Below are 26,255 nucleotides of genomic sequence, written 5' to 3' on the forward strand. Positions count from 1 at the left end.
CTGTTCAGCCAAGGGGATCAGCTGTTGTAATTACTCAGAAACAGCAACCCCACACTGTTTCGTTCCTGAAACAGAGCCCTTCCTGCGCAGTAAAGCCACTTGCAGGCGGGTGAAGAAAACCATTTACAGAGAAATGCCTGGGACCAGCAACACTGGCCAGATCTGGCACACAGGCAAAGCCTTGAGGACACTCGCATAAATTAATTCATCCTGCCTACGCTCACATCACACCCTGACTGGTTTTCTGCAGCGCAGAAACATCCATCCCAAGTGACACACAGTATTTCTACAGCAACAGTGAGCTGAAGTGACGGTTGTCTGGAGCTGTAATGACAAGTTCATGGAGCTCCTCTAGACTAGCTGTCTCTGTTGCCTGCCCCTGGTCCTCCCTAACTTCAGGGACTGTAGGTCAGAGCAAGGACAGAATGTTTTTCCCCTCTTCACTGCTTGGGAAGACGGACTTTTTTCCCATCTCTGGGGTACCCAGCTGTTGGGGGGGTTCCTAGGAGTGCCAGTAGATGCCTGTCCCCGTGTGAGAGTGCCCAGAGGGAGAAGAGACCTGGGTATCACACAGTGCAGAAGACGGGGTGGCAGGACTATGAATGGAGTAGATGCTGGATGTGCCTTGCTCCTTATGGCCCCGAGTCTACTTTTATTGAGGTTAGCAGCAAAAATGGAGCTACTGTGGTGTGGCATTTGGTCCTAATGTAACTTCCTGCTTCTGTCTCCATCTTCCTTTTCTCCTGATGTTTCTGCTATTCCAGCTCCACGTTCTCATAAGTTGCCCATCCAACAGCAGACCTATCCTGGCACAATGGCAGCCTTGCAAATGGCACAGCAGTCCCTGCCATGCTCCATCCTCACTGGTTGTGTCTCCTCTGCCTTCTCCTAACAGTTGAGCCATGGCAGCTGTCAGTAGTTCACTGCAATTCGGTGAGGTCCACTTTGGCTTCTTCCAGCGCTTACAGGTGTAACTTGGGACTCAGCACAAATGGGAAAGTGGAAAAGGACAGTCATCTTACAAGGCTGATCTTGCTCAGGGCAAAACCTGGACCTCAGAGAGCTCATGCCCACAGAAGGTTTCGCTCGTCCCAGGAACAGGCTGTGGGTCTCCATGGGGAACAGCCGGAACACTCCAGCCCCATTTCCCCTCTCTCAGACTCGCTCCTCTCTGGCGCAGTTCTGGGTGGTTTTGGTGGTGACCAGGGCTGTGGCCCCCAGCTCAGTGGCAGGTAGTGGGAAGCTGTGGTTGCATTCCTCATGCCGGGGGTACACAGTGGAGAGCAGAATGATGTCACCATCAGCATTGCCCTGGCAGCATGGCCTCTTCTTTGCCCTAGCTTTCTCGGGTGGCCCCAGCATCTTCAGGCCCCCATCAAGGTGCAAGCATAGTTCTGGGTCCAGGGCACCATCTCCCTCTGGCATGGCAGGATCTTGGCTGGGCAGGGGGCTGGCAGTGTCCACGTTTGCTGGGAGGGGACAAGAAAAGGGGGTTACTGGGCTCACAAAGTGGGGTCAGGCAGGTCCCAGGGAGAGGATCCTGTCCCTGGGGGGAAGATGGGGCTGGAACAGGAGGAGCCTGCAAGGTCCCCACCCCACCTCTCCTGCTGCAGGGTTGATATTGCTTACAACTGATGGGCTTTTTCCCCCCTAAAAGACAACAGGGAAGGGCAGAAACTTGCACTTCCACTTCAAACCCTCTCATTAAACCCTGCCAGCAGCAGAGCAGCCCAGCCCATGGCGGCTCGCCCTCCCTGACTGCCTCCTGCTTAAAAATAGACTTGTTTACACACTTTGAATGCAGGCGTGTGCCTCCAGCCCCAAGCCTCCTGACACTTTCCACACATCCAGTGCAGCAGCAGTGGGCTTGCTGTGGTGCAGCCTTGGGGGGCAAAGGGGGCGAGGACCAGGGCATGCAGCAGGGGACTATCCAAGCAGTGCCTCCAACACTCTCCATCATAGCCAGATCTCTCTTGCCACTGGATTTCTCCCTCCTCTTTTGTTCTCGGTATCTTTCCTAGGCATGTGCGTCATGGGCTGTCGCATGGCAGAAAAGCCCCGGGTAATGTCCCCCTGGTCTGAGTCACCAGCCAGCACTGCCAGAAGTGTGCAGGCAAGCCAGGGTACAAGGACCAGCTGCCCCTGGCCCTGCTGTCCCCCATGGACACCAATCCGGATGTTGGGGCAGTGGCGGGTGCCAGCATCTCCCAGAGGCACCCCGGAGATCGGGGGTCCCAGGGAGCCATACTTCATGACGGTTCCAGGTAGCCATACCCCCTGCCCGGGAATGGGGAGGAGTGAAGCCAGGAAAGATCCTTTCTGAGAAGAGTGCCCAGGGCTGAGTCGGCACCAGTGCAGAGACCCTCAAGGGAGGAAACAGCCACCCCAACAAAACGGGCCATCGTGGGGCACTGTGGATTTACTATTCTGTGAGTACCTCTGCCAGGAAATGCTCAGCCTCATCCCTGGCCCCCGATCCCTATTTTTGATGCACTGGATGACCCTGTGCAGTGCTGCAGTGTCCTGTCAATGGAGCTGGCTCTGACACCCCATTAGTGTCTTTGAGGTACATGTTGGAGGACACTGGGCATCCCAAGCAGGAAAAACAAGCTGGGCAGTCAACACAGGACACCCATTGCAGCGCCACAGGGAGAGGCTGCTCCTGGAGCTGTCACCAGATGTCCACCACTGCCTCCACAAGCCCCGCTCCATCCATGGCCCTCTGGCTACTGGGGGAGAGAGCTCTCATCAGAGAGCTCACAGAGCTCCTCACCAGTGCTCTGTACATGTCCCCTGTGGAGAAGAGATGGTGCCAGCAGATGCTCTAAGCAAGTGAAGGCACCAGGGAGACCTGGCAAAGGGAGGGATGGCTCAGCAGTGTTGCCCTGGCAGTCAGGCACATGCATAGTTTCTCAGGGAACAGAACACCGTGCCTCAGGTGGTGACTCAGCTGCCCCAAAACGTCCTGGGATGCCTGTGAAGCTGATGTCGAGGCGGAAGAGCAAGCCTCGACAGGGATGTGCCTCAGGGAAGCTGGCAGCAAGTGATCCCAAATGCTCCCGGGTCCTCAGGGTACTGTGAGAGGGAGAAGAAAAGGTCCCCTACCTTTGGCCTCTTCGTCTGCCGCTTTCCTCTTCCTCCTCCACTTTCCCACCTTACAGGCCAGGAAGCCACAGAGAGCAGCCAGAATCAGGATGAACACCACTGCCACTGGGACCCCGAAGATCAGGAAAGTGTTGGTCAGGGTGGGTGCCAGGGTAGGCTCTGCTGTGGGGTGAGATGCCAGCAGTGTCAGGAGTGGGAGAGCTGGGGGTGGGAAGGAGGGCAGCAGTGTTTCCCACCTGGCTGGTCAACCCTGGGGCTGCAGTGGCACGGAAGGACAGTGGCACTTCACTGCTACCCACCTGCAACAAAATGTGTCCCTGCTTGACGGGACCCTTATCCCACGCCCTGCCATTCCTGGAGGGTAGAAGATGAGGGCATCCTGTCTTCCTGCCTGTGATCAGGAAGGCTGTGACCCCCACACCAGGCTGGATCATCTAGCTTCTCCCTTCACTATGTCCCTTTCCCTGGAACTGGTTGCCTTCTTCCTCTCTCCTTCTCCTCCAGGTGAAGGCAGTGCTCCATCCTCCATTGCCGCCTCCATAGCCATCCTCAGGAGAAGGTGCCCTCCATCTGCCCACCCTTGGGGTGTCCCCAGCCTCCTTCACCCACCACCACCCATCCCTGGGAAGATAGAACCCCAGCTGCCCTTGTCCCCTTACTTGTGTTGTCCTTGTACAACTCGGAGCACTTGATGCATGACTTGGTCAGGGTGTCGAAGCACTCGAAGGAGAGGCAGGAGGAGGCAATGGCAGCTTTTCCTGACGAGGACATGGCCGAGTGGGAGTGAGAGCCCAGCTCCTGAGTGGCGCGGCAGTGACAGGGCCGCCCGAGTGTGAAATCGCAGCGCCCCGGGCCCCGTGGCAGAGGGAGATACAGTCTGTCAAGATGCGTCGTCTCCCTTGGGGCTCACAATCGCTGTACTTGGCCTGGGGCGGATCTTCACAGGGAGGAGGAGAGCAAGCGCTCAAGCCCTACCCCTGCCTGCCTGTGCAACGTGCCCTCAAACTACCCCTCTCCTCCAAAATATGCTTCCGAAATCCTCACAGCCCCTCATGTGCCTCAGCCACGCAGCACCTTGTACCTGGTGATATGGTGCCCCTGCCTGACCTTCTTGATCCTTACTCTTCCCCTGCCCACCTGTATGTCACCCCCAGGCACAATCCCCAGCCTGCACCCTCCCTTGATGTCAGTGAAAAGCACCCTCAGCTTCCTCCAGTGTCTACAGGAGGCTTTCCTGTGCCTGGATCTTTACAAGACCCCATCCCAGGGCCACAGACTGGCTTGAATGGAAAATGCATAAAAGGACCAGAGAAGAAAAGAGTGCAGGGGCACTAACATCTCCCCTTTTAAAAGCTCCCACTGCCCCCAGGACATGGCCTGTCAGGGACTGCTGTGTGGACAGGCCAACCGCTGTGTGTTCTCCACCCCCACTAATGATTGTGCTCTCCACCACCTTGCTCTCCCCATCCTCTCCATCACAGACCAAGACCCATGGCTTCTCAGCACCATGTCTCACTCTCCAGGGCTCAGATCTGGCTCTGCTCAGTAACTGCCCAGGCCATGGGCAAAGCAGGTCACGCCAAACAAGTCTGGTCCCCAAACCATTGGAAGGGACTAAAAACACCCTTAATGGTCTTAGATGTTCCTAATCAGGAGCAGGAAAATGTCCTGCTGCCAGTACCCACACATCAAACCCCGATGCTTGAGATCTGTGGATTTCAGTGCTGTGGGTGGCTCTCCTCCATTGCTACCAAACAAAAGTCACATCCTCTTTTTCTTCACTCTGTAGGAAAGAAAGGGGCCAGCCACAGTTGCTGGCTGGGTCTCAGCTGAAGGAAGTGTTCTGTCCTAGCCAAGAGATTCCTGATAGGGTTTTATTGCTGGAGTCACATTCTTCCAGCAGCTACAGCCTTTGGGCTCTTTCTAGTGATGCCTCTGCCACTCACTGTCCAGGACCAAGGCTGGGAGGAGGAGAAAATCCAAAGGGTGCTCTGGCTCAAGCTGACAGAGTACCAGATGTCCCCACTGGGCAACTGAGGTCCTCTGAGACAGGCCAGAAAGCTTGGTCCCTGGATATGCCTTCCCCTCTCCAGTGACTGCTGGGCAAGCTGAGCCCACAGCCTCCACATCCCACATCCTGAAGCCCCAGATGGGATGCAGTCACCAGCTTCCTACAGTAGATCTCAGCTCAAGTGCAGTTCTTCAGTATCCCATGCCCTGCACAGCAGGAGCTGCACCACAGCACATCTCCCTCCCTGACAGCAGCATCCCCAGAGGGTGGCTTGCACCAGAGCAGTGCCGAAATGGCCCCAGCACAGTCTCAGCCCTCCCCACTGAGTGTGGTGGGGCTCCAGGCAAGCCAAAGTCCCAACCAAAATCTGGTAGCTCCCCGCCAGTTCCCTGTTTGCCATGATTTCACTTCCAGCCGGTGTGCCCAGAGACTTGCTCCATCACCCCTGTGCCATGCCAGCAGGGGTGGCTCTGCCAAGCCCAGGGTGCTGCAAGCTCCACAGAGGAGCTGTGAGAGCCCAGCCATCATCCTTGTGCCTGTGGCTCAGTTATTTCTGCTCCATCTTAGTCAAAATACAACTCCCCAAGCAAGTGGGGACACATCAAGCACTTTCCTCTCTCAGCATGGCTCCCGGCTCTGAAGCCACGAATGTCAGCTTGGCACCCTCTGCCTTGATGCTTGAAGCCCTGAACAGGCTGCATTCACCCCTGCTCATACTTGCCAGGGGGACTGGGTCAAATAGTAGGACATCTCTTCATATACCACTTCAGCTGTCTCTCTGCCTGTTGTGCATCCCAAGCAAGGAGCAAGGCTAGGGTACAGACATGGGAGTCAGAGGGACATGTGTTCAGCAGCAGGGCGCTGGACCCAGGGCAGCTCCAGGGGATGGAAACCTGTGATGCAGTGCCACAACCAACAGCAGGGAGAAAAAGAAAAGCCAAGGCTTGCTCCAGTCCACATCTAAACTTCACAGTGGAGAGCCCTGGCAAGGAGAAGGCACCCAGAATCCAAACTGTCCCCAGAAGGCAGCTTGCAGGAGTGTAAGGGTAGGGACTGGGGTTGAGAAAACACCTTGCCTTGTGGGCTGGTGGGGCTGGAGCCATGCGTGGAGGCGGAAGATCCTCACAAAACATCCAGTGCTGCTCTGTCAGGATACCTGCCCCAAAACCACCTCCCTGCTCCAAAGGCTTTGCTGTTTCTCTTGCTCTGGGGTGTTTCCACCTGCTAGTCTCCTTTTCCTGAAGGGGTATGCTCCTCCATCATTCCTCTCCTGCCCTCCCCCATCAAATGCCCCCACTGTGCTTCCCCCATGTCAATCATCTCTCAGTGACCCCCAGCCCCTATTCCCATCGTTGGACTGTCACCCTGCCTCTCTTCCTCCCCTTTCTCCTCCCTGCTTGGCTTAAATTGCAGGGTGGGAAATGGTTCCCAACATCTGCTGTACCACGCTTACAGATTAACTCTGTCACCCCCCCAAATACGCTCACCAGGGAAAGCCCAAATCAAGTAACCTACACATTACTTTTGATGTGGAGGGTGAAGTTTACAATAAAGTTCATTTGGCTCCCATTTCAGTACATGGAATGAAAACTTGAAGCTGCAAAGGCATGGTGGGGAGCCCATGAATGGCAGCCGTCATGTCCTCCCGTGAATAAAGTGCTCCCAGGTCCTGCTATGTGAAAGGATGTTGCAGCCTCATTGCTGCTATTGACCTTTCCCTGTTCCCCCCATTTTCTCAGCCCTCTTTATCATGCTCTACAGGTCTTCTGTGCCCTCTTGGCAGCCTGTCCACCTCCTCCGGGGCCACATGATAACACTTACTCATGGAGAAAATCAGTGCTGACTATCCCAGCAGCACTCACGTGTGTGCCTGCTCACAAGCACGGCCCAGGCTCTGGGCATCGGCCACTCCACTCTTTGCCTCCCCCATCTTTGCCTCTCCTGCTCTTTGTAACTGTGGTTGATCATCTCTGGAATAGCAAAAGTTGAAGCTTGGTGACTAGTTTGAACTGTTTGCATCTCAGAGCTGAATATGCTTGATAGTCGCACAAATGCATAATTAAAGAGCAGAAAAAATGACTCACTGGATAAGGAAATGTGCTCCTCTTATCTTCTCTGCAGAGAAATGAAAGCCCCAGGAGCCTGGGTCTCCAGCTAACTAAGTGCTTTTATTAAACAAATAAACCAGAAAAGATATCAAACAAGCGATTTAAGAATTATGTCTTAATAGCAGACTTGGAGAGCTCGATTTCCAGTGCTGTTTGCTCCCATCCCACACAAGGAGGGCTGGCTTTGGCTGCTGGGATCCCTGAAGTGGGCATGGCAGTACTGGTGATCCAGGAGTGTGGAAGGATGGCAGTGTCCTGAGAGTGCTCGTGCGTACATGAGTGACTGACCGTTTTTGTTGGTTGTGCGTGGTTTCAATTTGTTTGTTATCGTGTGTTTTTTGGTTGTGGGGGTTATATCATGTGGGGTTGGGTTTTTTTGTTTGGGGGTTTAGGAGTTGTGTTGTGGGACAGAGTAGCCAGAAGCAAGTACTGTCCTCTGGTGTCAGGGGCGGGCGAAGTGACTCACGCACGCACTTGCAAAACCGTTCGTAGCAGAAAATATCCACCGAAAGTTCACCTTGTGCTCGTGCACACCGGAAACCCAAGGGCTTGTCTATCAGAAAAGCTGTGAGGTGTTTACTGAGCAGACCCACTTACCCCAGGACAAACCTCTGACAGGATGCACCCAATGCCTCGGGAACATCTCAGCACAGCCTGACATCTGCCCCACATCCAGATGGTGCCACAAGAATGCTTTGGCTGGAGCCAACCTCCAGAGTCCATTTGGCATCTCATCCACACACCTCTTCCCAACACCCCTGTGCTGGCTGGTGGGAAACATCCCTTTCTAAAAAAAGTCCCACTATGGTCTTAGGAGCAGGTTTCTTAGAGTTCCAGCATAAATCTCCTCCTCTGGATCCACTGGGATGCCCCAGCATGGCCCAACCCCACTTTACTCTGCCTTCTCAAAGCCAGTTGGGAAAGTGGCTGGGAAATCCAAGAAGATTTTAGGAAGAATGTGGGAAAGCAAAGGTTTCAAGACATTCATAGTCACCCTAACACCCAGACCCTTCTGTAGGTGCTCCGCTTTTTATCAAGGGGTTTTGTGACATTGCTCAACCCCCAGCATGGGGAGTTTGGTGTGGGGAAGTGCCTCACTCTGCTGAATGTCATTTGTCTCCCTCCTCCTTGTTTACATGTCCCTGGAACTGTGCTTGTCCATGAGGCTAAGGAAAAATGGCCAGGTGTTCTTGGACCTTGTCCTTGAACACTCAAATTAGGCTTCTCAGTGAGCTGCCTGTTGAAGAACCTTCTGGGGTTACAGAGTGGTGGGTCAACACTGCCTGAGCTCAAACTCCCTCTGTCCACTACCCCTTCCTACTCCACAGAGCCCAAGGGGACACAGCAACGCAGAGGACATGGGGGAAACTTCACTTCCTTGATCCAACCCTGGGGGAGTTGAGCCCTTGATCTCCCCTTCCAGGGGTGGTAGGGAGGAGTGAGGAGTGTTTCCAGGCAATGTGTTGGCTGCTCTTGCTGTTCTGCAGAGGGTGGTGGGACTCTTAGCAAGGCTTGGGTCCCTGACACCACCCCAGCTCTAGCAAGCCCGTCCATGTCATGAGCAACACGCTGTTAGCTGAGCCTGGCTCTTCTGCCTGGATATCCCTGTGAGCAAACAGTACACAGACCCCTTCCTGCTCTGCCTGCAGCAGGGATGCTACTCCCATCTTCATCCTGAGGAGAGGTGGGATCTTGCCCTGATCCCCTTGGGTGATTGGGGGGAGGCCAAGTGCTCCCCCAGTTTTGCCTGTGGCTGGTCATAGGGAGTGTTCACGTGCTGTGGCAGGGCCAGGCAGCACCTCCAGTACCGAAACAGAAACCAGTCAGTGGCTGAGGGCGATGTACTGCCAGAGTTCAAACCTCTGAACAGGTGGGTTCAGCCAGATCAGGCATCCCTACACTGGGGCAGAAATCTCCCCAGCACTGACAGTGGGGAGCCCCACCACTGCACTCTAAAGGCATGAATCTCCAGCAGATGACTTCAGAGCTAAAAATCAAAGCCTGCTGAAGGTGAGGAGCCCTCACACTTTGCAGCTTGCTCCAGCAGCAAAGGACAGGACATTGCTTCGGTCAGCCTGGAGGTCAAAACTAAACTAACCAGCCCTGATTACACTTTGCACAGTGCTTCATTGTAATGACTTGCTTGCAGGAGAGCTGCAGTTCCAGCTCACACACGGGAATAGTTTGGTGAATACATTTGAACAAGAAGGTAACCTGAGAAAATACAGAGAGTCTTGCATGAAATTCCAACGCAGAATAAATGACATTTTTCCTCATTGTAATGATCTGTTGCAACTTAATCTACTGACTGTTGTACAACCACCCCCCTTCCCCATACAGAAATAACACCCCATAGAGGGCAGCCCAGCCCCAGCACCGCTCTCCACAGCCATGCTACTGAGCACTGACACAGGAGCCTTCCTAATGGAGATGCTCAAAACCAGCAGCATGCCTGGATAACTAAAAGCATGGCTCAAATGGGAAATAGAGTACACCTCCTCCCCCAAAACTCCGGTGGCACCTGTAGATTGCAACAACTTAAGCAGGAGTAAGGGTACAAGAGACTGTGTGGTTTCCAGTACCAACCCCTGCTCTACAAACAGGTCCCTGTGAGTCCCTGGGGCTGCCCTGCAGCCTCCTGCCACCCTGGGCACAGGAAGAGGCAGTAGGTTCAAGACCAGCCTCCCTCACCTCCACCACTGAGAAGCTCCAACTACTCCATTTGTGACCACTGGACAATTCCCCATGAGCAGCTGACCATAGGGAGCAAGCAGTGGTATTTTGACTGTAGGCTGCTTGGTCCCTCAGATGCCAAACTCCAGCTAGTTTCAGTCCCACAGCATTGAGAGGGACTGCAGTGCTGCAGGAGGAAGGAGCGGCACATATTTACACATGAGTGAAGCCCCAATCCAGGATGAGAAGCAAGGAAGCACATTTCCTTTGAGCCAAAGCAGGCCCCACAGCCGGTCAGGTGCCTGCAGCAGCAACCTCTTCAATGCCATGCTGCTGGCTGCAGGGCTCGGGCTGACAGCCGCTCCTCTCCTCCCTTGCCAGCCAAAGCACTCAAATGTGTTTGATTAGGCTGCAGTGGCATCACCATGCTTGTCCCAGTACCTCCACAACATTCTCCAGCTTTCCATGGATCTTTAGGTACCAGCCTGGTGTAAAAAAGCCTGTGATTTTATTCGCACAGGCTTGAGTGCAGAATAATGAATTTCCATGAGCACATTAAGAATGCAATGCTAGGAGAGAACTGACAGGTGTATTTGGCCCCTGCCCCTCCTCTTCTGGCTGGCATCTGGGTGTGACATCTTGGCCATCCTGCCAAAGCCCAGAGAAGCAACAGGGGTGCAACATATGGGGTTGGGAGGGACATAAAGGGGAGGATGAGGAGCTGCTACAGCTGCAGGACTGAGGAGGTGGAGAGTGACTGCCAGCAGCCCTGTATTCATCATCCCTGCAGACAGACTCCAAGAAATCTGTGGGCAAAGTCCACTGATTCCCTTTCAAAGGGACAGCCCTCCCCATAGCTTGCAGGCACTCCTTCTGTAACAGCCACACTGACTTCTGAGCCTTTGGGTGGAAGGATGTGTTGCACTGGCACAGACTGTCACAGAAAGGGAGATGCTGTGGGAAGCGAATGGTTCTGCTAAGGCAGATGGACATAATCCCTCTTCCAAGATCCTCTTCCCCATTTCCTATCTCAGTGTAAGCACCTACAGGGGAGGTCTTGCCCTCTGCCACAGCCCACAGGGAAGCTGGCCGTCCATCCCCTTGGAACATCTGGCCAGCACAGCTCCCTGGCTCATACTTTCCTTCCCCTTCCATGCTGCACCCACAGCACTGCAGAGGGCTGGACCACCAGGGGATGCCGGCAGGCTTCTGAGGGACCATACAGCAACATAGCATCTCCCATCATCCAACCTAAAAATGTACATTAGAGGCTGAGGGCAGGAACAGCTTTATACCCCCTAATAATCTTGTCTCTAAGCTAGATAACTAGGACTGTAAATCCCTAGTGATAATCACAGCCACCATGCCTGCAAGCTCTCCCCCAGACCATTCATCTGGCTTGATGATGCTTTAAAGAGACATCTAATGAGGATAATCTGATTCAAATCCCCTCCTGCTTTTGGGCAGCAGAGCAATTCAAGCCCCCTCAAACTCCTTCTTCCTCCATGACTGTCTTTATTTCCTCTTCTTATATGAATCACTGTGGGGTTTCCTTTGCTTTTTGCATTACTATTTTAAATCTTTGATATGACCACTGCAATCAAGACTCAGTCCCTTAAGAACCTAATTAACATGAAATCAGACTCACTTTTACTCATCGCCTCATAATAGAATGGTGGCTTCTGCTTTAGCTCTCAGTTCGGGTGCAGGGAACATTGCAGCCTGCTTAAAAAATTCTGTCTTTACCTGATTCAATCAGAACCACTTACAGTAGATACACACACATACTTCAAGCTTGGCAAGAGAGTCAAGCTCTGGGAAGTGGGGAAGGTCTCAATCACACTCAGCTTTCAGTGCAGAGCAGATGGTGAACATTCCGACTATATAATTTATAGGACACCATCACTACGTATTAGTCCCATTCAGTGGCTGAGCTCAGCCAAAGCACAGCTCATGCACACTCAGAAGGGACTCACACAGGTGATGCTCCACGTGCAACCTGGGTAAGAGGGAAGACCCAGGTTTTGAAGAAAGCACACGCTTCGTGTTTCATCTCCTTCCTAACAGAGAGCAGAGGATGCAGTGCAGCAGTCCTCATCCTGGAGGGTTTTTCTCTTCCCCATGGGCCAGGCAAACACTTCCCAGCCTGCAAACTTGTGTTTGAACTACATCTGTATTATGCAACATCTGCGTGCAAGTAACTCCCCTTCCCAGGGAGCAACTCATGCAGCAGTAGTATGGGTGCCAGGGCCAGGCGGTGGGTTTGTTTGTACTTCTTCAGGGCCACCGTGCCATGCTGGAACAGCCTGGCATGCAGCTTGCCGAGGGTCACAAAGCCCAAGAGGGATCTGCAGCACCACCGCAGCTCTATTGTGAGAGTGCCTAAGCCTCCCTGCTCTGCCTCTCACCCAGACACATACATGGGGGATGCCAGGGAGGCATGAAGGACCTATAGGTCAGAAGGAAGAATGGCTCAGGATGGCCAAGTTGGGTTGTAATGAAGAAAAAGGTAAAAAGGGAACATCAAGTAGTAAAAACATTCCCTGAAGAGTGAGGCAAAGGCAGCTCCAGCCCTGTCTCTAAGGTTGTAGAGCTTTCAGTCCCCTCCATGGCTAAAAAGAAGCCCTGGAGATAAGTGGGCAAGACTGAGCCTTTACAGATACCTGGTGTGCAGGCACAGAGTGACATTGTGCTATCCCAGGGCTTCCCCAGCTCCAACGCCTTTGATCCTCTGCTGCTCAGGATAACAGCATGAGGCACTGAGTCACCCCTCAGTCCCATGGAGGAATGAGGATTAATTAGTTGATGCTGGTGCGTTGCATTGAAGAGAGATGCTCCACTGCTGCACGAGCCACAGATTGTTACATACTGAGCTGAGCCAAATGCAGCCCTGGCTTCACGTCTGTGATCTCTGGAAGAGCAAGAAAAAGAACAGCAGTGGGGCCCAAAAATTGAATGTGGGCAATGCCAATGCTGCTGTCAAACCTAGGAGAATGGCCAGCACAGAGGTTCAAGAGAGCTTTGAGCTGACCAGTGCAGACAACAATAGTGCCTCAAGGACTGCCAACCCTCAACAAACACACAAGGTGTTTCAACAACTCCAGCACAGGGCAGGAGCAAGGCAGGCCCAGTTGCAGCATGGCACCATCACCCTGTCACTGCAGGGTGAACACAGAGCTGGGCCAGAGAACTTCCACAGTAAGACAGAAAAGGAAAATACTCCCCAGAAAACAGGGAAAGCCTCCTTAGCATGTTTAATGGTAGCTGGGATTTTTAGGTTTTTCCAGTGTGCCTGAGCACAGGTGCTTCAGCTGGCCCTGGCACAGCTTGTTGTAGTGTCAAGAGAGTGGTGGGATCCAGAGGATAGAGCAGCCCCTGCGCACCAGGGCCGAGTTTCCCAAGGGGAGGTGTTCTCTCTCATTGTTTTTGTCCTTGCCCCACCTCGGCGCTCCTTCCCGTGACGCAGAGAGCCCACGGGGGCTCTTGCACCCTGCCCACAGCTGCACCTGGGCCGCGGCGAGGAGGCAGCCTGCACGTATGTAAAACATGGGCTCTCTTTCACACACCGCTGACTTCCCTCGGCAAAGGAGGCGGCGGGGGGGGGGAGGGGGGGGAGGGGGAGGATGGGCACGGTGCCTTTCCTGGCTCCTCTCAAAATGCCCCACCACATGGTAAGCTCGAGGGGATGAGGGATGTCAGCATCGTGGCACGTGTCAGCTCTCACACAAGGAGCCTGTGGCAAAGGAAATGTGGCCCAGCATGGGCCAGGAGCCCACACTACTCAGCTGCCAAGGAGTCTGAGCAAGTCACATCACTCCGAAGTCCCCCGTGCCCGACCTCTCTCGCTCACCGGTTCTTCACAGCCAAGACAGCCCCTCCTGCACAGAGCTGACCCGAGGGGATGCCATCCTGCCTGGCATCGCTGTGCTGTATTAATATTTAACAATGAGGAAGAGATCCAGAGAATTTAATTTCTCCCACTGGCCAATTCAAGGATAATTGAATTGTGCAGGGAATTTCACCATTTCAGAGGGTGGTTTCGTTCCAGTTCACAACAAAACCCAACCATGCCGCAGTGCCTTCTGAGAAGGATCACAGCTCAGTTTCAGGCAGCCTCCCTGCAGCAGAGTCAGGCATGTAAGCAGCACAAAACACGGCCAATCTCAGGAGGTGCCCAGCAGGCAGGTCCCACCAAACTCTCCCCCACAGAACTTAGGTAAAAGTCAAACTCTGCTGAATAAGAAAAAATGGTTACTTCTGAATGTTTCCACTCAGTTCCAGATTTTCGACCCCAAAGCAATGTCAATTTGCCCTCATTACACCCCCTCGGTGGAGACAGCTCCTGCTATAGAGGCAGAGCAAGTGAGGCACAGTGAATTTTTGACACAACGCGTGCCCAGGGTCATGCTAGAAGTCAGCCACAGAGGTGAAACGAACCCAGTGTTTCTGGCTCCCAGCTCTGGGCTGTGCCAGCTATTGCTTTCTCTTGCACATAAATCACTTTTCCCCACCAGTGAAGGACAGCTGGCCACTGAATGGAAAGTGGCAGTTGTTCAGCAGCCCACAGCAACATGCTGCACACCAGCTTAGGGTGGGAAGTGGAGAACACTCAGAGTACTGATAAGACTGCCAGGGGATCTGGGCCAGTTGAATGGAAACAGAGCAGCTGGAATCCAGCCAGGGCAAAGCCCAGCGCTCCTGGAAAATCAAGACAAGTTAAAAACCCCAAAGGAGGAAGCATTTCTCTTGCCTTTGCCAGGAGAGCAGGTACCTCTGCCACAGCTCTGCAGGTCAGCTCCAGGCAGCAGAGCGGGGGTCCTCTTGTCCATCACTGATGTGGACAGTGGTCACAATGAGAGCTACCAAGCAGCTCTTACAGCTTGACCACAGCTGCTGAGCACCACTTCTGACCTAACCCAGCCACTCCCTTCAAATGAAGGCCTTGGCAAGCAAAGACATTCAGTTTTAAACAGACCCCAAAGCAAATATTAGAGGTGGCCTTGAATCTAAACCTCTACCACTAATTTCAAGGTTTGGAAGGGACAAATAAATCCCCAGGGCTGGATTTATCTCTGATCTTTGTTCCAGGACAGAGAGATCTATTACCACGGGTGCCGCATCAGTACACAGACTTTCTCTCCTGTTGGCATAGACTGAGCATATCATGTCTTATGCTTAAAAGTTGGTCTAATTTAACTGCTGGTGTGGCAAAGTGAGGGAAAAAAACCCCTTCCCTTGGAAAACCTGAAGTAGTCGAGAGCTATAATCCCAACAGACAAAGCCAACCAAGCTGATTTGTGCTGAAATTTCTCACAGAGCACCTCCATGAGCCATTTGCCCAGCAGGCTGAGGATACAAAATCTTCTTCAAGTGACTGGACTGAAGGTAAAATCCCGTGGGTCAACCTATCATAGCAGAAGAGACTGTATGACAACCTCATTCAGTTCCATCCAAGAAAAATCAGTCATGACCAAAGTGCAATTGGTGTGAGGTTTTCTATACTAATTAAATCACTTTTACACTAATTTTGCTGACATAACTGACAAAGAGAAACACATCCACAAACTGAAACAGTTGAACCAGCAATGCTTATAGGTACTTTTGTCACAGAGGGGGATTTCTCTTTGAAAATCTCCAGAGGGATAGGGAACTGAGGCAACAGAGAAAAGAGAAAGCAAGTAGCTCCAAAATGTTTCTTTAAGTTTAGATTTCAGTCAGCTTGGCAAGCTCTTTCGTGGTTTGAACACAACAGAACCTGAGTCACTAGCCTTAATTCAGCTTCAGGCCTTCCATGCCTCTGATCCCAATCCAAGTACTACTTTCACAAGAACTTTATCAAACATTAGCCCTGGCTACCCCATGAAGATGAAAGATATCCTCAGCTGCCTTGTCTTCTCTGGAAGTAAGGGCAGTGTTATGGCCTGTCTAAACTAATAACTGACAGTTCCTAGAGGTATTTACATAGTGGAAGATGTAGCTTTAGATGTGTCCCAACTACTTTGGGTTGTAAAACATGATGGACCTGAGACACAGTGTCATATTCTTAGACACGCTCCACTTCCCCTGCCAGTTCTAGTAAATACTTTCTCCTAAGAGTAAGAAAAATATTTGCCCCAAGGTGAAGCAAGATGCTGCTCTTAAGGAACTAGATTTTATTTTGTACCAGCTGAGATTCAGCCACCTGTAGGAAGTAAAAACAGCATCTTTCTTCTTTGAAAGTAGTAGAAGGAAAGAAATACCACATCTGAAACATAACAGTGGAAAAAAAATCTGTTTGAAGGTGCAGGAATGGACAGTAGCACGTGTGGGTTGCTACAAAGCATTCTGGGTGGACCAAAAAAAGTTTCATTTTCACTAGTTCAGAAAACACAGCGAAATTACTCGAGGTCAAAGGGATTTTACCGCAGTCCAATAGTTATTAGTCAACTGGAGAGTGACCTAGGAGATGGAAAAGTCTCCCTGTCTTACAGCAATTGTGGAGGACATGAAAGAGTGGCTCATTTCATGCCACATTCCTTCCTTCCCTCCCCCAGAGTGCACCTGCACACCAAGAGCAAATCGAAACCAGTCTATTATAAACCATGGTCTCCTTTATTTTGAGGGATCCAAATCAAGAGCAAGGTTGAGACAGCATAACCAACACAAAAACTTGTTTCTCAGCATGATTGCCCCTCTCTGGTGGCCAAGTCCTGGTTAGTACCTTCAGAATCACAAAGCTAGCTGAAAGTAGGGCATGCCCATTAAGCTTCCAATCTTCCTTACACAGCCACGACAGTTTGCACATGTCTTTCTCCTTTGGGTTTTAGCCAGAGTCCAGCCCCTTTGGGCATCATAACACAGCTGAATGGTTTAGCTTCTTTTGTTCCAGCTGAAAAACAACCTAGCCCTCCCCCGCCAGCAACAATACAACTGGAACTGGGATTTGTGTGTCCTCTGAGCAAGGATACAGGCTTTGTGCTTGCTGAGCTGTCTTTGCAAAGACTGCCAACACTCACAGCTGATTAAGCCTGCAGTGCTGCTTTCTGCTTTTCCTGCTCACAGACAGATGTCAGAAACAAGCTAACTGAAACAGCGCACACAGCTAGAGCTCTCCACCTAGGAACATTAAAGCAGACTATTAGGGATTAAATACATTGAGCCAGAGCAGAGTTTAACACATTCTCTCTAGGCTTCATTTCTACCTGGCATGCAATTCTGGGTAAGAAAAACCCAGCATCTCAAGAAACACTGTATTCTGGCAGGTAGCTCAACTTGGTGTACCAAAGAGCTGTATTTGTAAAGCTTTTGCCACCACCACGTGGCTGAAGCCACGAGTGCAGCACAACAACTAACTGGGAGTTTGAGCTGCCAGCAAGGTCCAGCCTTGCTGCCAGGGCAAACCAGAGCAAGTGTTCACAGCTTTTAGTGCCCGTCCCACATACATAACAAAGAGCATACAACTATTAAATATTACTCATTTTATTAAATTAGAACTCTCAAACACTAGTGACTTGCAGTAAGAATAAGGCATGACTTAATGCTGCTAAGAACCTGTTATGATAGTAAAGAGATTATACACAGCATGTGCCAAACGTACAGACATGTGTTTTCTATGTGCTGCTGTGGTCCAGTCTGCTGCATCTGAACTCTGCTCAGCCCTGGGGGCTGGGTTGCTGGGGCTATCCTGGGCTTGACAGGTAGAGTCTTTTTCTTCAAAGATCTAAAAGAAAGTTAAAGTGCTAGATTATCTTCTTTAGTCCATTCCTCCTCAGTTAGTATCAGACATGGAAATACTGAGCCCTTTGATGCGCAGATGCTCACACAGCTGGATTATTAACTGCCAGGTGCGGTCTATCTAGAAGCTGCAGGCCAGCCTTCCTTCCTTATTCCTCTCTTGGTGGAGAGACAAAACCTGGCAGCAAGGTTTCACATTAGTCCAAGGTGCTGTATTTCAACTGGAAGGAAGCAGGAGTCTGCTGCCTCTTCCCTAGGACTTTGGAAATAGTAGCCTATTCTTCTGATATTCTCTCAGAAAAACATGTAGCTCCTGGCCACTGGCCAAGTGGATGAAACTCAAACTTGATCATGAAATGGCGTTCAGATGTAACAAAGGATAAGAATCCCCAATTCAAACTGCCCTTCTCACAGCACCTATACGCTATCCACTGAATAGGAATCAAGCTTTTCTTGAGAGATAAGCAACTAGGAACAGTTCTGGATGAGTGGTTGTGACAAGTCAGGCAAAAAGGCTCCCCAATGTGATTCCAACTGCAGCAGCTTGAATGCCTGAAGTGAAAAAAAATCTGACAAACGTGGCTGAATTATCACAACGAGAAGCTAATCATCAGCAGAGTTTCTCATCAGTAAGCTAAAGGACAAGGCAGAAAATCCCGGTACAAGACCAGCACAGATCTGTAACATTCGGAGAAGTCGTTGAGCAGTGGAAACTCGTACGCCTTCCAGCTGGAAACAAAATGGAGAAATTATTTAATCAATAGAAAAGAAGAAAAGCAGTCATAAAAGAAAGGACCAGAGCAGGCAATAAGTGGCTAGCTACAGAAAACCCCAAACAGGCCTATTTACACCCCTAACATCAAGGAAGGTACGGCATTGCCAGCTGAAAGCCCTGAAGGGCTTGCCAAAGGCACAAGGTACCACCTGCTGGTAGGGAAGCAGTCTCTGAGGATGGAACAATGAGTATACAAAAGTGAAGTGTGCTACCGTTGGATGCCAAACTCACCCTCCAGCTTTTCAGACCAAGGAGGTAACTGGAAAGAGTGGCATATCAGACGGTAAAACAGTCAGTGAAGCCACAAAGTCTGGCTAACAGGAAGTATTACATGGGCAAGGAAGTCATTGGCAAATAACAGCTCAGGGGCTCCCAGGAAGAAAAAACACGGTAAGGAACAAGCATACCAAGGGTTTGCATACCAGGGATGACTTTTTTAGTTTAGGCTTGGCTTCCTGAATCCTTGAAGTAGCACAGTAAGGAGCAGGTTACTAGAAGGCTCATTTCAAGGACAGACTCCTGTACCTCTAGTGTTTTTGTAAAAACAGTCTGGTCTCTGACGCTTACACAAGACAGCGGCGTATGTACCTGTATTTATTACTAATGTAATGATGTTCCTAAGGATCACAGAGCAGTGGAGTTCAGAAATCCCTCCAGACATCAAATAAGCACCTTACCTCCAGCTCACAGAATAGCATAGGACTGCAGTAGGCTTCTCCCAGTTTACAGATGGCATTCGTCTCAATGCTGCAACAATTCACCCTGCCAACTACAAAGAAGTTTTTCCACATTACAAGCCCCATAATCAGCAATCAGTGAAGAAAAGTACCAGGAAATTCCACAACTAAAAAATGATCCACAGCTAATTTTGAGAGCACCGTGGAAGGTAAGGCAACAGTGAGCAATACAAACAGAATGATAAATGACTTGAATTAGCACGAAAGTATTTCATAATACTAACATCAGGAATAGTACTGCCACATTACTGTTAATCTAACATTAACAGTTGGAATAAGGGATCAGTGCACCATCAGCACGGGCAGAATCTTCCACTTACTTATCAGAAATCCTGCTGGCGCATGTAATATCACAGAGTGGTCTTGTCACCAAAGAAATTCACTTCATCAGGAGAGCCACAGGACAAGACAATGCTAAGACTCCTTTACTACCCCAGAACTAGGCCTCCTGATCCCCAAACTCCAGGGACACAGCACCTCTGTTTCAACACCGAGCAGTACAGTCTGCCCACTCCAGTTCCTCAGAGCTGAAGCAGGGAGGGTACACAGGAAAGCACCCTCTCTCCTTGAGGCAGGGAGATAGAAGGATTAGAGGCACAACAGGGCCAGACAGTACACAGCAGGAATACCAGTCTTGCATTAAAACTATACTTAATAGTTTTGTAGCTCATCCATTTAGATTCACTTTATTATCACAGTATCATATGCTCCTCACTGCTCATTAAGATTATCATTAAGGCAGATCTGCAAGAGCAGATAGAACAGACTTCTGCAGGGCCACAGGAAAAAAAGAATCAATAACACAAATCATATTCAGAGATTAGGGACAGAGAAGAGAGGTCTGACTGGCAAAATCAAAAATGAGGGAGGGAGTGAGCAAGAGAGAAGAGAACAATGTTTTATCTAAGAAAACAATAAAAAAAGGCAGCTGAGTTCAGACATAATTTAAACAAAGTTATTTACAAAGCCATTGGTTTCCTTTGGTTTATTTCAAGTTAAGTCACTGCCCTGTTTTAAGAAAACTAACAGCACGTGGTGTTGCTTGGAGAGAAGGAAGAGGTGCCATACGTACCCCCAGTGACAAGAAAGCAGACTTTCCCCAGGAAGAAGGTGGCATCCACATAAGCTAGGGAAGCTTCGACATTCTTCAAGCTGTCAGAAAAGTACAGACAATCCAGTTGGACAGGGAGGTTAAACCAGTGCAGCATAAGGACAACAGGAATAACTTTCAGAAGCACAATTAGAAAACCAGTGATGTTAACATCTGCTGATCTGTGAGCTCGCAGAGTTCTGCTCTATGCTAAAAGCATGACATCAGAGACCTCTGTAATACCCACAATTGTTGAATAATCCATAACATATCCTTTCTACTCAAGACTCAACAGTTAGTCTTTGTTTGAACAGTGTCCTCCATGACTTGCAGACACTAAGCATCCGAATTCATTAACATCCAATGAGATTCAGCACCACTTTGGCTCTTTCAGGAAGAGCTTGCCCACACATTTCTGCAGCACCATCTGTGCTGTAAGTATGCAGCTGGGCCTGTCATTTTTGGTAAATGAGAGCCCAGGATCATCAGTCACAAGTTAAGTAAGTAATAAAATGCTGACTTCTGTGCCTTAGCAAGTCTTTACTTATGGCCTGGGGACACAAATATCATTTCTACAAAGATAAGTACAAGATGACAGAAAAGGGATCAATCCCTGAAGACTTTTCTTTTTTGCCTAGAGACATCAATAGTGCTGATCCCAGGGGACCAGGAGGGTCCCCCTGTGAAAAGGGGACACAGACGCAGCAACTGGCTGGTTACTAGGTAGCACTGCCCAGTGCACCATCTGCATATTACAGAACTTCACAGCACCCCCATCATTTCCATCTAATTTTACAGACAGCATCTTTCTAAGGCTCAGTTCATACCATCACATATCCAGATCCAGAAATAAATTCTGCATTCTCTGCTACGGCAACTTAGTGCACAACAGGCATGTTATTGCACGGAACAGTTCAGTCCTAAGCCACTGCTGGAGGCCAGAAAGCCACTGTATACATTACTGAGCTCTTCCACCACAGCAAGTCTTGGGTTTGAAATTCACTATTCAGCAATTCCAAAACAGTAATGTAGATTCAGCCATTAATCCAAGAAAGAATATCAGTTTCCCCTCTCATATTTTTGCCCTTCTTTTACCTGCATTTGCTCTTGATGTCAATCACAAACACAATCAGATCTATCCTGGGCCGAAGGTGATCCCTCTCTGAAGGTAAGGGGAGGGATGTAGCAATGTGACTGAAAGATAATAAATTTGCCAGTTTAACCAAATAGCTTGGCAAGACAGTATCCACTTATGCATAACCACACAACCCTTGAAGTTCACCGTGTAGCAAGTTACCAGGCAGCCTGCTAATTACTAAATACGTGGTAATTGAAGAGACTGAAGAATTGAAGAGTGATTTTTAAGTGGTACTCTCATATCGTAGGCACACTCATAGATGCTGACAGCCACAGTGGTAATCACTAGACAAGGCTCGTTATAATGGGAAGCTTATTAGAGCATAACAAGACTCACGGAAACATTTTTGCTGCACAGATCTGTATGGCAAGTCATTTTCTTTAATTGTCACGAAGAGTCCTTTCTAACAAAGTGGACCCCAATGCTTTACTGGTATATTTTGCTGCCAACTTTCATTTAAAATGCATCAGTGCTTTCCTGTCACATTCCAGAGATTCTGCTCATATGCTCACGCGGGAGAGGCTACCTTTCCAGGCACAGAAAAACCTTAAACCAGAAACTTATCACTACTACAGCTTTACAGATGAAGTTATAACTCAGAAAGAGTTGCTATTATACCATTACTCCCCTTTTTAACCCTTTTACTGTGCAGGAGCTACTAGATTAGTTTATTGCTGATACAGCTGTTGAAAGAAATACAGGGTGGGGACTTTTTGTGTCTCTTCCCACTAAAAAAACCAAACAACCACAACCAACTAACTAACAATAACAAAAAACAAACAAGCAAACCAACCAACCAACCAAAAACCCAACAAAAAAGGTTTCAGCAGTGCATAACTGGACCTTCCACAGGGAAGAACATTATCAGCATCTCATTTTCGGAAGATCACCTTAAAGACAAATTGGACAAACAAAAATCCCAGAAGTTCAGTCACTCTCACAATCCACTTCCTCTCTGGAAGCCAAGAGAGAAACACTGATTCTGATCTTCTTGGGGAATATTACTTCTAGCAATTCAATCTTAAGGTCTTCACAGTTTTCACAGCAGCCACAAACCACAGTACACATTCCCTTCTATTAATCTTATGTAGTTTGTAGTTTTGTCTGCCAGTCTCCAAATAAAGCTGTTTGGTTTCTTACACATAAGGAAGGTACGATTTAACAAAACCATTCTAAAACTGACAGAAGAGATGAGCAAAGTGAGCTTGAAAGACACACTGCAACACAAACAAGCGTATTAATTTAAGGTGAAATTTAAGGAGACACTGTGGTGAAAACATCAGATCTCATTCTCTGGAGGAAAAAAAAAAAGGAAACTGAAAAAAGCACTGCTTTTTTTTTTTTGGAATTCTGCTATATTTAAACCAAAATGACTAGATGATGTCAGCAGCCTCCAGACATGTGCTGCAGAAACCCTTTTTTTCCCCAGCAATAAGAGACACAAAAAAACCCCAGCCCTGCAATTCTTCTCCCAACAGCTGTACCTGGCAGGCAAACTTGCCAGACAAGATACCATATTTCTTTGTAATATGTATAATCCCAAAGTAATATAGTGGGGGGGGAAAAACCCAAAGTAATATAGTGTGTGGGGGGGAAAACCCAAAGTAATATAGTGGGGGGGAAAAAACCCAATACCACTGTAACAGACTTCGCTTTCGTAGTGATATTAACACAGGGACTTATCTTGCTCTGTAGTACAAGCACACGATTCTGTGCCTTTGGGCAGTTACCCAGCTGTAGTACCAGCAGCCATCTAGTTATGGCATTCCACAGCTCAGCAGAGGCTGCAGGTTCCACACAGAAAATGGGGTAATTCATTTGCTATTAGTTGGCACAAACATCCAAGATGCCATAATCAGAGCAGTACAGTCGCCCTAATTAGCCAGTGGTGCAACTCCACTCAGGTTGTTTTTACTGCATAGCCATGGATTACAGCAGCGAAATAATACAAACACCTTCTGAAGAGCTGACTAAACTCATTTGGTCCTGGCAAGAGAGCTGTCAAGGACATTTTATCATAAAAAGTTAGTTAATCAAGCTTTTAAGACAGCACTTGTCACACAGCTAAAGCTAAAATTTCAAGTGCATCTTAACAGCTCGAGGAGGAAAAGCACGTGTGTGCACACAACTTAGAAAATGGCTACAATGAGCACCAAAAGCACTGGACATCTTGTTTGGTTTTAAGTACTTGCAAGCATTGTACTTGTCCCATTCTGTCACAGGATGTTCAATTTCTGTATATGCCTTTCTCTCAGGTGGGGAAAAAATAAATATCTGTGTTCCTCTCATACCCTTTCAATTTAGTAATGAAACATCTGTGCAACATCTGAAGGGCAACGGTATGCCCACGGTGAACATGAATGTGGGAAGTGCTTCCACCCCCGTTTCCAAGCATGCCCAAACTGCCTGCCCTGAGGGCAGAAGGGTTTGCCCGCTGCATATATGGCCACATCTGGGCAGCGGTGCTCTCTAGCGTTCGCAAGAGAGAAGTTGCTCTCCGAACCGAGCGCCTTGCAGTTCCGACTACCGCCACGGGGGCGGAACCTGCATTTTTAACCAATTTCGGTGCGTGCATTCCTGAAGCAGAAGCCTTCCGTGAATTCGGGTGATCTGGGCCCTGAATGAGCCCGGGGCTGCAGGCGGCGAGTCCCTCTCCCCACCACTCACATGCTGATTTTGAAGTCCCTCTTCTCCTGGAGGATCGCCTCCGCCAGCTTCTGCTGGAGCTCCTCGTCCGAGCCCACCAGCTGCGGGCACAGACGGAGAGCGCGGTCAGAGACAGACCCCCGGCCCGGCGCCGCGGGGGCGGGGCCACACCGGGGGACATTTGCATATCGCAGTGGGGCAGCCAATCCCCGCGGAGGGGCGAGCCCGGCGCGCTGAGGCGCGGCCCGAGCCAGCGGAGCGCACGGAACGGGCGGGCTCGGACCGCAGGGCCTGGCCCGGGGAAGGGGAAGAGGGGGCGGGCTGCGGCGCGGCGCCGCCGCGGGACCTACCAGGAGGGCGGCGGAGTTGAGCCCCGGGAGCTTGTCCAACGGCCGCAGCACCGCCATCTCCGCCGCAGACGGCACCGCCCGCCCGCCGGAATTCAAACGGCGGCCGCGCGCCGCGTCGCCTTGACGTAGGGCGGGGGCGGGGGGGCGGAGCTAACGGCGCGCGTGCGCGTTGGTGCCGGCGGGCAGGGGGCGGCGGCAGGGGGCGCTGCGGGGCTGGCCGGGAACCCACCCAGGGAATATCCTGCTGGATAAGGGACCCAGAGGGATCAGCTAGTCCAGCTCATGGCACTGCGCAGGACGGCCCGCAGAGTCACACCATGTGCCCAACAGCATTCTCCAAACGCTTCTTGAACTCTGCCAGGCTTGGTGCTGTGACCGCCTCCCTGCAGAGTCTGTTCCTGAGGAACTTTTTTCTAATAGCCAACCTAAACGTGTGCCAGCACACCTTCAGGCCATTCCCGCGGGTCCTATCGCTGATCGTCAGAGAGAAGAGATCAGTGCCTGCCGCTCCACTTCTCCTCATGGGGAAGTTGTAGACTGCAGGCGCAGCGCAGGCCCCGCCGAGCACTCGGATACCACACGCTGGGACTGACCACCAGAGATGGCTAATCACGGTAAAACTCTGCAAAGCAGCAGTATTTCTGTGGCATCCAAGTGTCCAAGGGGTCAGTCATGCCTGAGGCACCCATGAGTGGTGCCAGGCAATGCTGGAGAGATGCTGAGGATTAGGATGGTGGCCTCACCTCGGCTGTCCAGGGGCATCATGGACAGCCTAAGCTTCTGAGGAGCAAAGCTCTTATTTCCAGGGCTGGGCTGTCCCCTGGTCCTTGCCATGAGCAGATGCCCATTTGTTTGGTCAAGGCTGAACAATATCAAAGGCTTCAGTAAGATTCAACTGCCTCTGTACATTACAGTTTATAATGTGAACTAATACATAGAATCATAGAACTGTTAAATCAAAAGGACCTCTAAGATCATCGAGTCCAAACAATGAACCAGCACTGCCATGTTCAAAACTAAACCGTGTCCCCAAGTGCCACATCTACACCTTTTCAAACACTTTTGGGATGATGACTCCACCAGTTCCTTGGGCAGCCTGTTCCAATCCCAGACCACCCTTTTTAGTGAAGAACTGCTTCCTGATGTCCATTGTAAACCTCTACTGCTGCAAATTGAGGCTATTTCCTCTCATCCTGCTGCTTGTTATTTGGGAGACCAACCCTCACCTCACTACAACCTTCTTTCAGGTAGTTGTAGAGAGCAATAAGGTCTCCCCTGAGCCTCCTTTTCTCCAGGCTAAATACCCCCAGTTCTCTCAGCCTCTCCTCATAGGACTTGTACTCCAGACCCTTCATCAGGTTCGTTGCCCTTCTCTGGACATGCTCCAGCACCTCAACATCCTTCTTGTAGTGAGGGGCCTAGAACTGAACACAGGATTTGAGGTATGGCCTCACCAGTGCCAGGTATGAGGGAAGAATGTTAACAAAGTTAATACACTCATCCTATAAAGACTGCTTGAAGGAAGGGAATTTCCCTAACACTGTATGGCAGCAGCACCTGGATTTGCTCACTGAATTGTTCTGTGCAAGGTTTTCTGGCAGCTCCAGCAGCGTCAGCCTCCATCCTGCCCCTTCCTGGGCACCTTCTCCGTCTCCTCCCTGGCTGGTCGGCCTCTGCCCAACCCCACACTCCCCTGCCAGTGATACAGGCAAAGGAGCCCATGCAGAAGCACTGCAGTTATAGAGGCTGAGCTTTTCTCACTCCAGGGTCAGAGCAGGAGGATGATGTGCACTGATGTAAAGCCCTCAGAGGTCCAGTGTTCCTCGGTGGCCTGTGGTCCACCTTGCTGCATCTCCTGTTCTTTGCCTCATCCCTGTGTTTGGCTACAAATTCTCAGTGTGAGAAAGGG

General features: G+C 50.3%; 2 protein-coding genes across 2 annotated transcripts; both read right to left on the reverse strand.

Moving 5' to 3' along the window:
- Nucleotides 1-1,155: 1,155 nt before the first annotated feature.
- Nucleotides 1,156-7,046, reverse strand: LOC113988731 (tumor necrosis factor receptor superfamily member 13C-like). The gene is made up of 4 exons (XM_039391409.1): nt 6,979-7,046; nt 3,765-3,982; nt 3,106-3,267; nt 1,156-1,469 (listed from the first exon to the last, which is right to left on the reverse strand). Exons 1-4 carry the CDS (start codon nt 7,044-7,046, stop codon nt 1,156-1,158), a joined length of 762 nt encoding a protein of 253 aa, XP_039247343.1.
- A 10,293-nt stretch (nt 7,047-17,339) lies between these two features.
- Nucleotides 17,340-24,460, reverse strand: CENPM (centromere protein M). The gene is made up of 6 exons (XM_027722719.2): nt 24,347-24,460; nt 24,018-24,097; nt 21,308-21,406; nt 20,195-20,274; nt 19,063-19,154; nt 17,340-18,339 (listed from the first exon to the last, which is right to left on the reverse strand). Exons 1-6 carry the CDS (start codon nt 24,401-24,403, stop codon nt 18,214-18,216), a joined length of 534 nt encoding a protein of 177 aa, XP_027578520.1. The 5' UTR covers nt 24,404-24,460; the 3' UTR covers nt 17,340-18,213.
- Nucleotides 24,461-26,255: the final 1,795 nt, after the last annotated feature.

This window comes from Pipra filicauda, unplaced genomic scaffold (assembly GCF_003945595.2).
Source record: "Pipra filicauda isolate LSUMZ 115617 unplaced genomic scaffold, ASM394559v2 scaffold95_size2449627_pilon, whole genome shotgun sequence".
In the NCBI taxonomy this organism is placed as follows: domain Eukaryota; kingdom Metazoa; phylum Chordata; class Aves; order Passeriformes; family Pipridae; genus Pipra; species Pipra filicauda.

Excerpts from the sequence above, each read along its gene's own strand:
- LOC113988731 (XM_039391409.1), bottom strand. The coding sequence starts at position 7,046 with ATGGGGGAGGCAAAGAGTGGAGTGGCCGATGCCCAGAGCCTGGGCCGT. Across the intron at positions 3,983-6,978 it reads GCTTGTGAGCAGGCACACAC|ACTGTATCTCCCTCTGCCAC; the intron begins GTGAGTGCTGCT and ends GCATCTTGACAG. Across the intron at positions 3,268-3,764 it reads GTTGTACAAGGACAACACAA|CAGAGCCTACCCTGGCACCC; the intron begins GTAAGGGGACAA and ends CTCACCCCACAG.
- CENPM (XM_027722719.2), bottom strand. The coding sequence starts at position 24,403 with ATGGCGGTGCTGCGGCCGTTGGACAAGCTCCCGGGGCTCAACTCCGCC. Across the intron at positions 24,098-24,346 it reads TCAACTCCGCCGCCCTCCTG|CTGGTGGGCTCGGACGAGGA; the intron begins GTAGGTCCCGCG and ends CTGTGCCCGCAG. Across the intron at positions 19,155-20,194 it reads CTGCTTTCTTGTCACTGGGG|TTGGCAGGGTGAATTGTTGC; the intron begins GTACGTATGGCA and ends ACTTCTTTGTAG.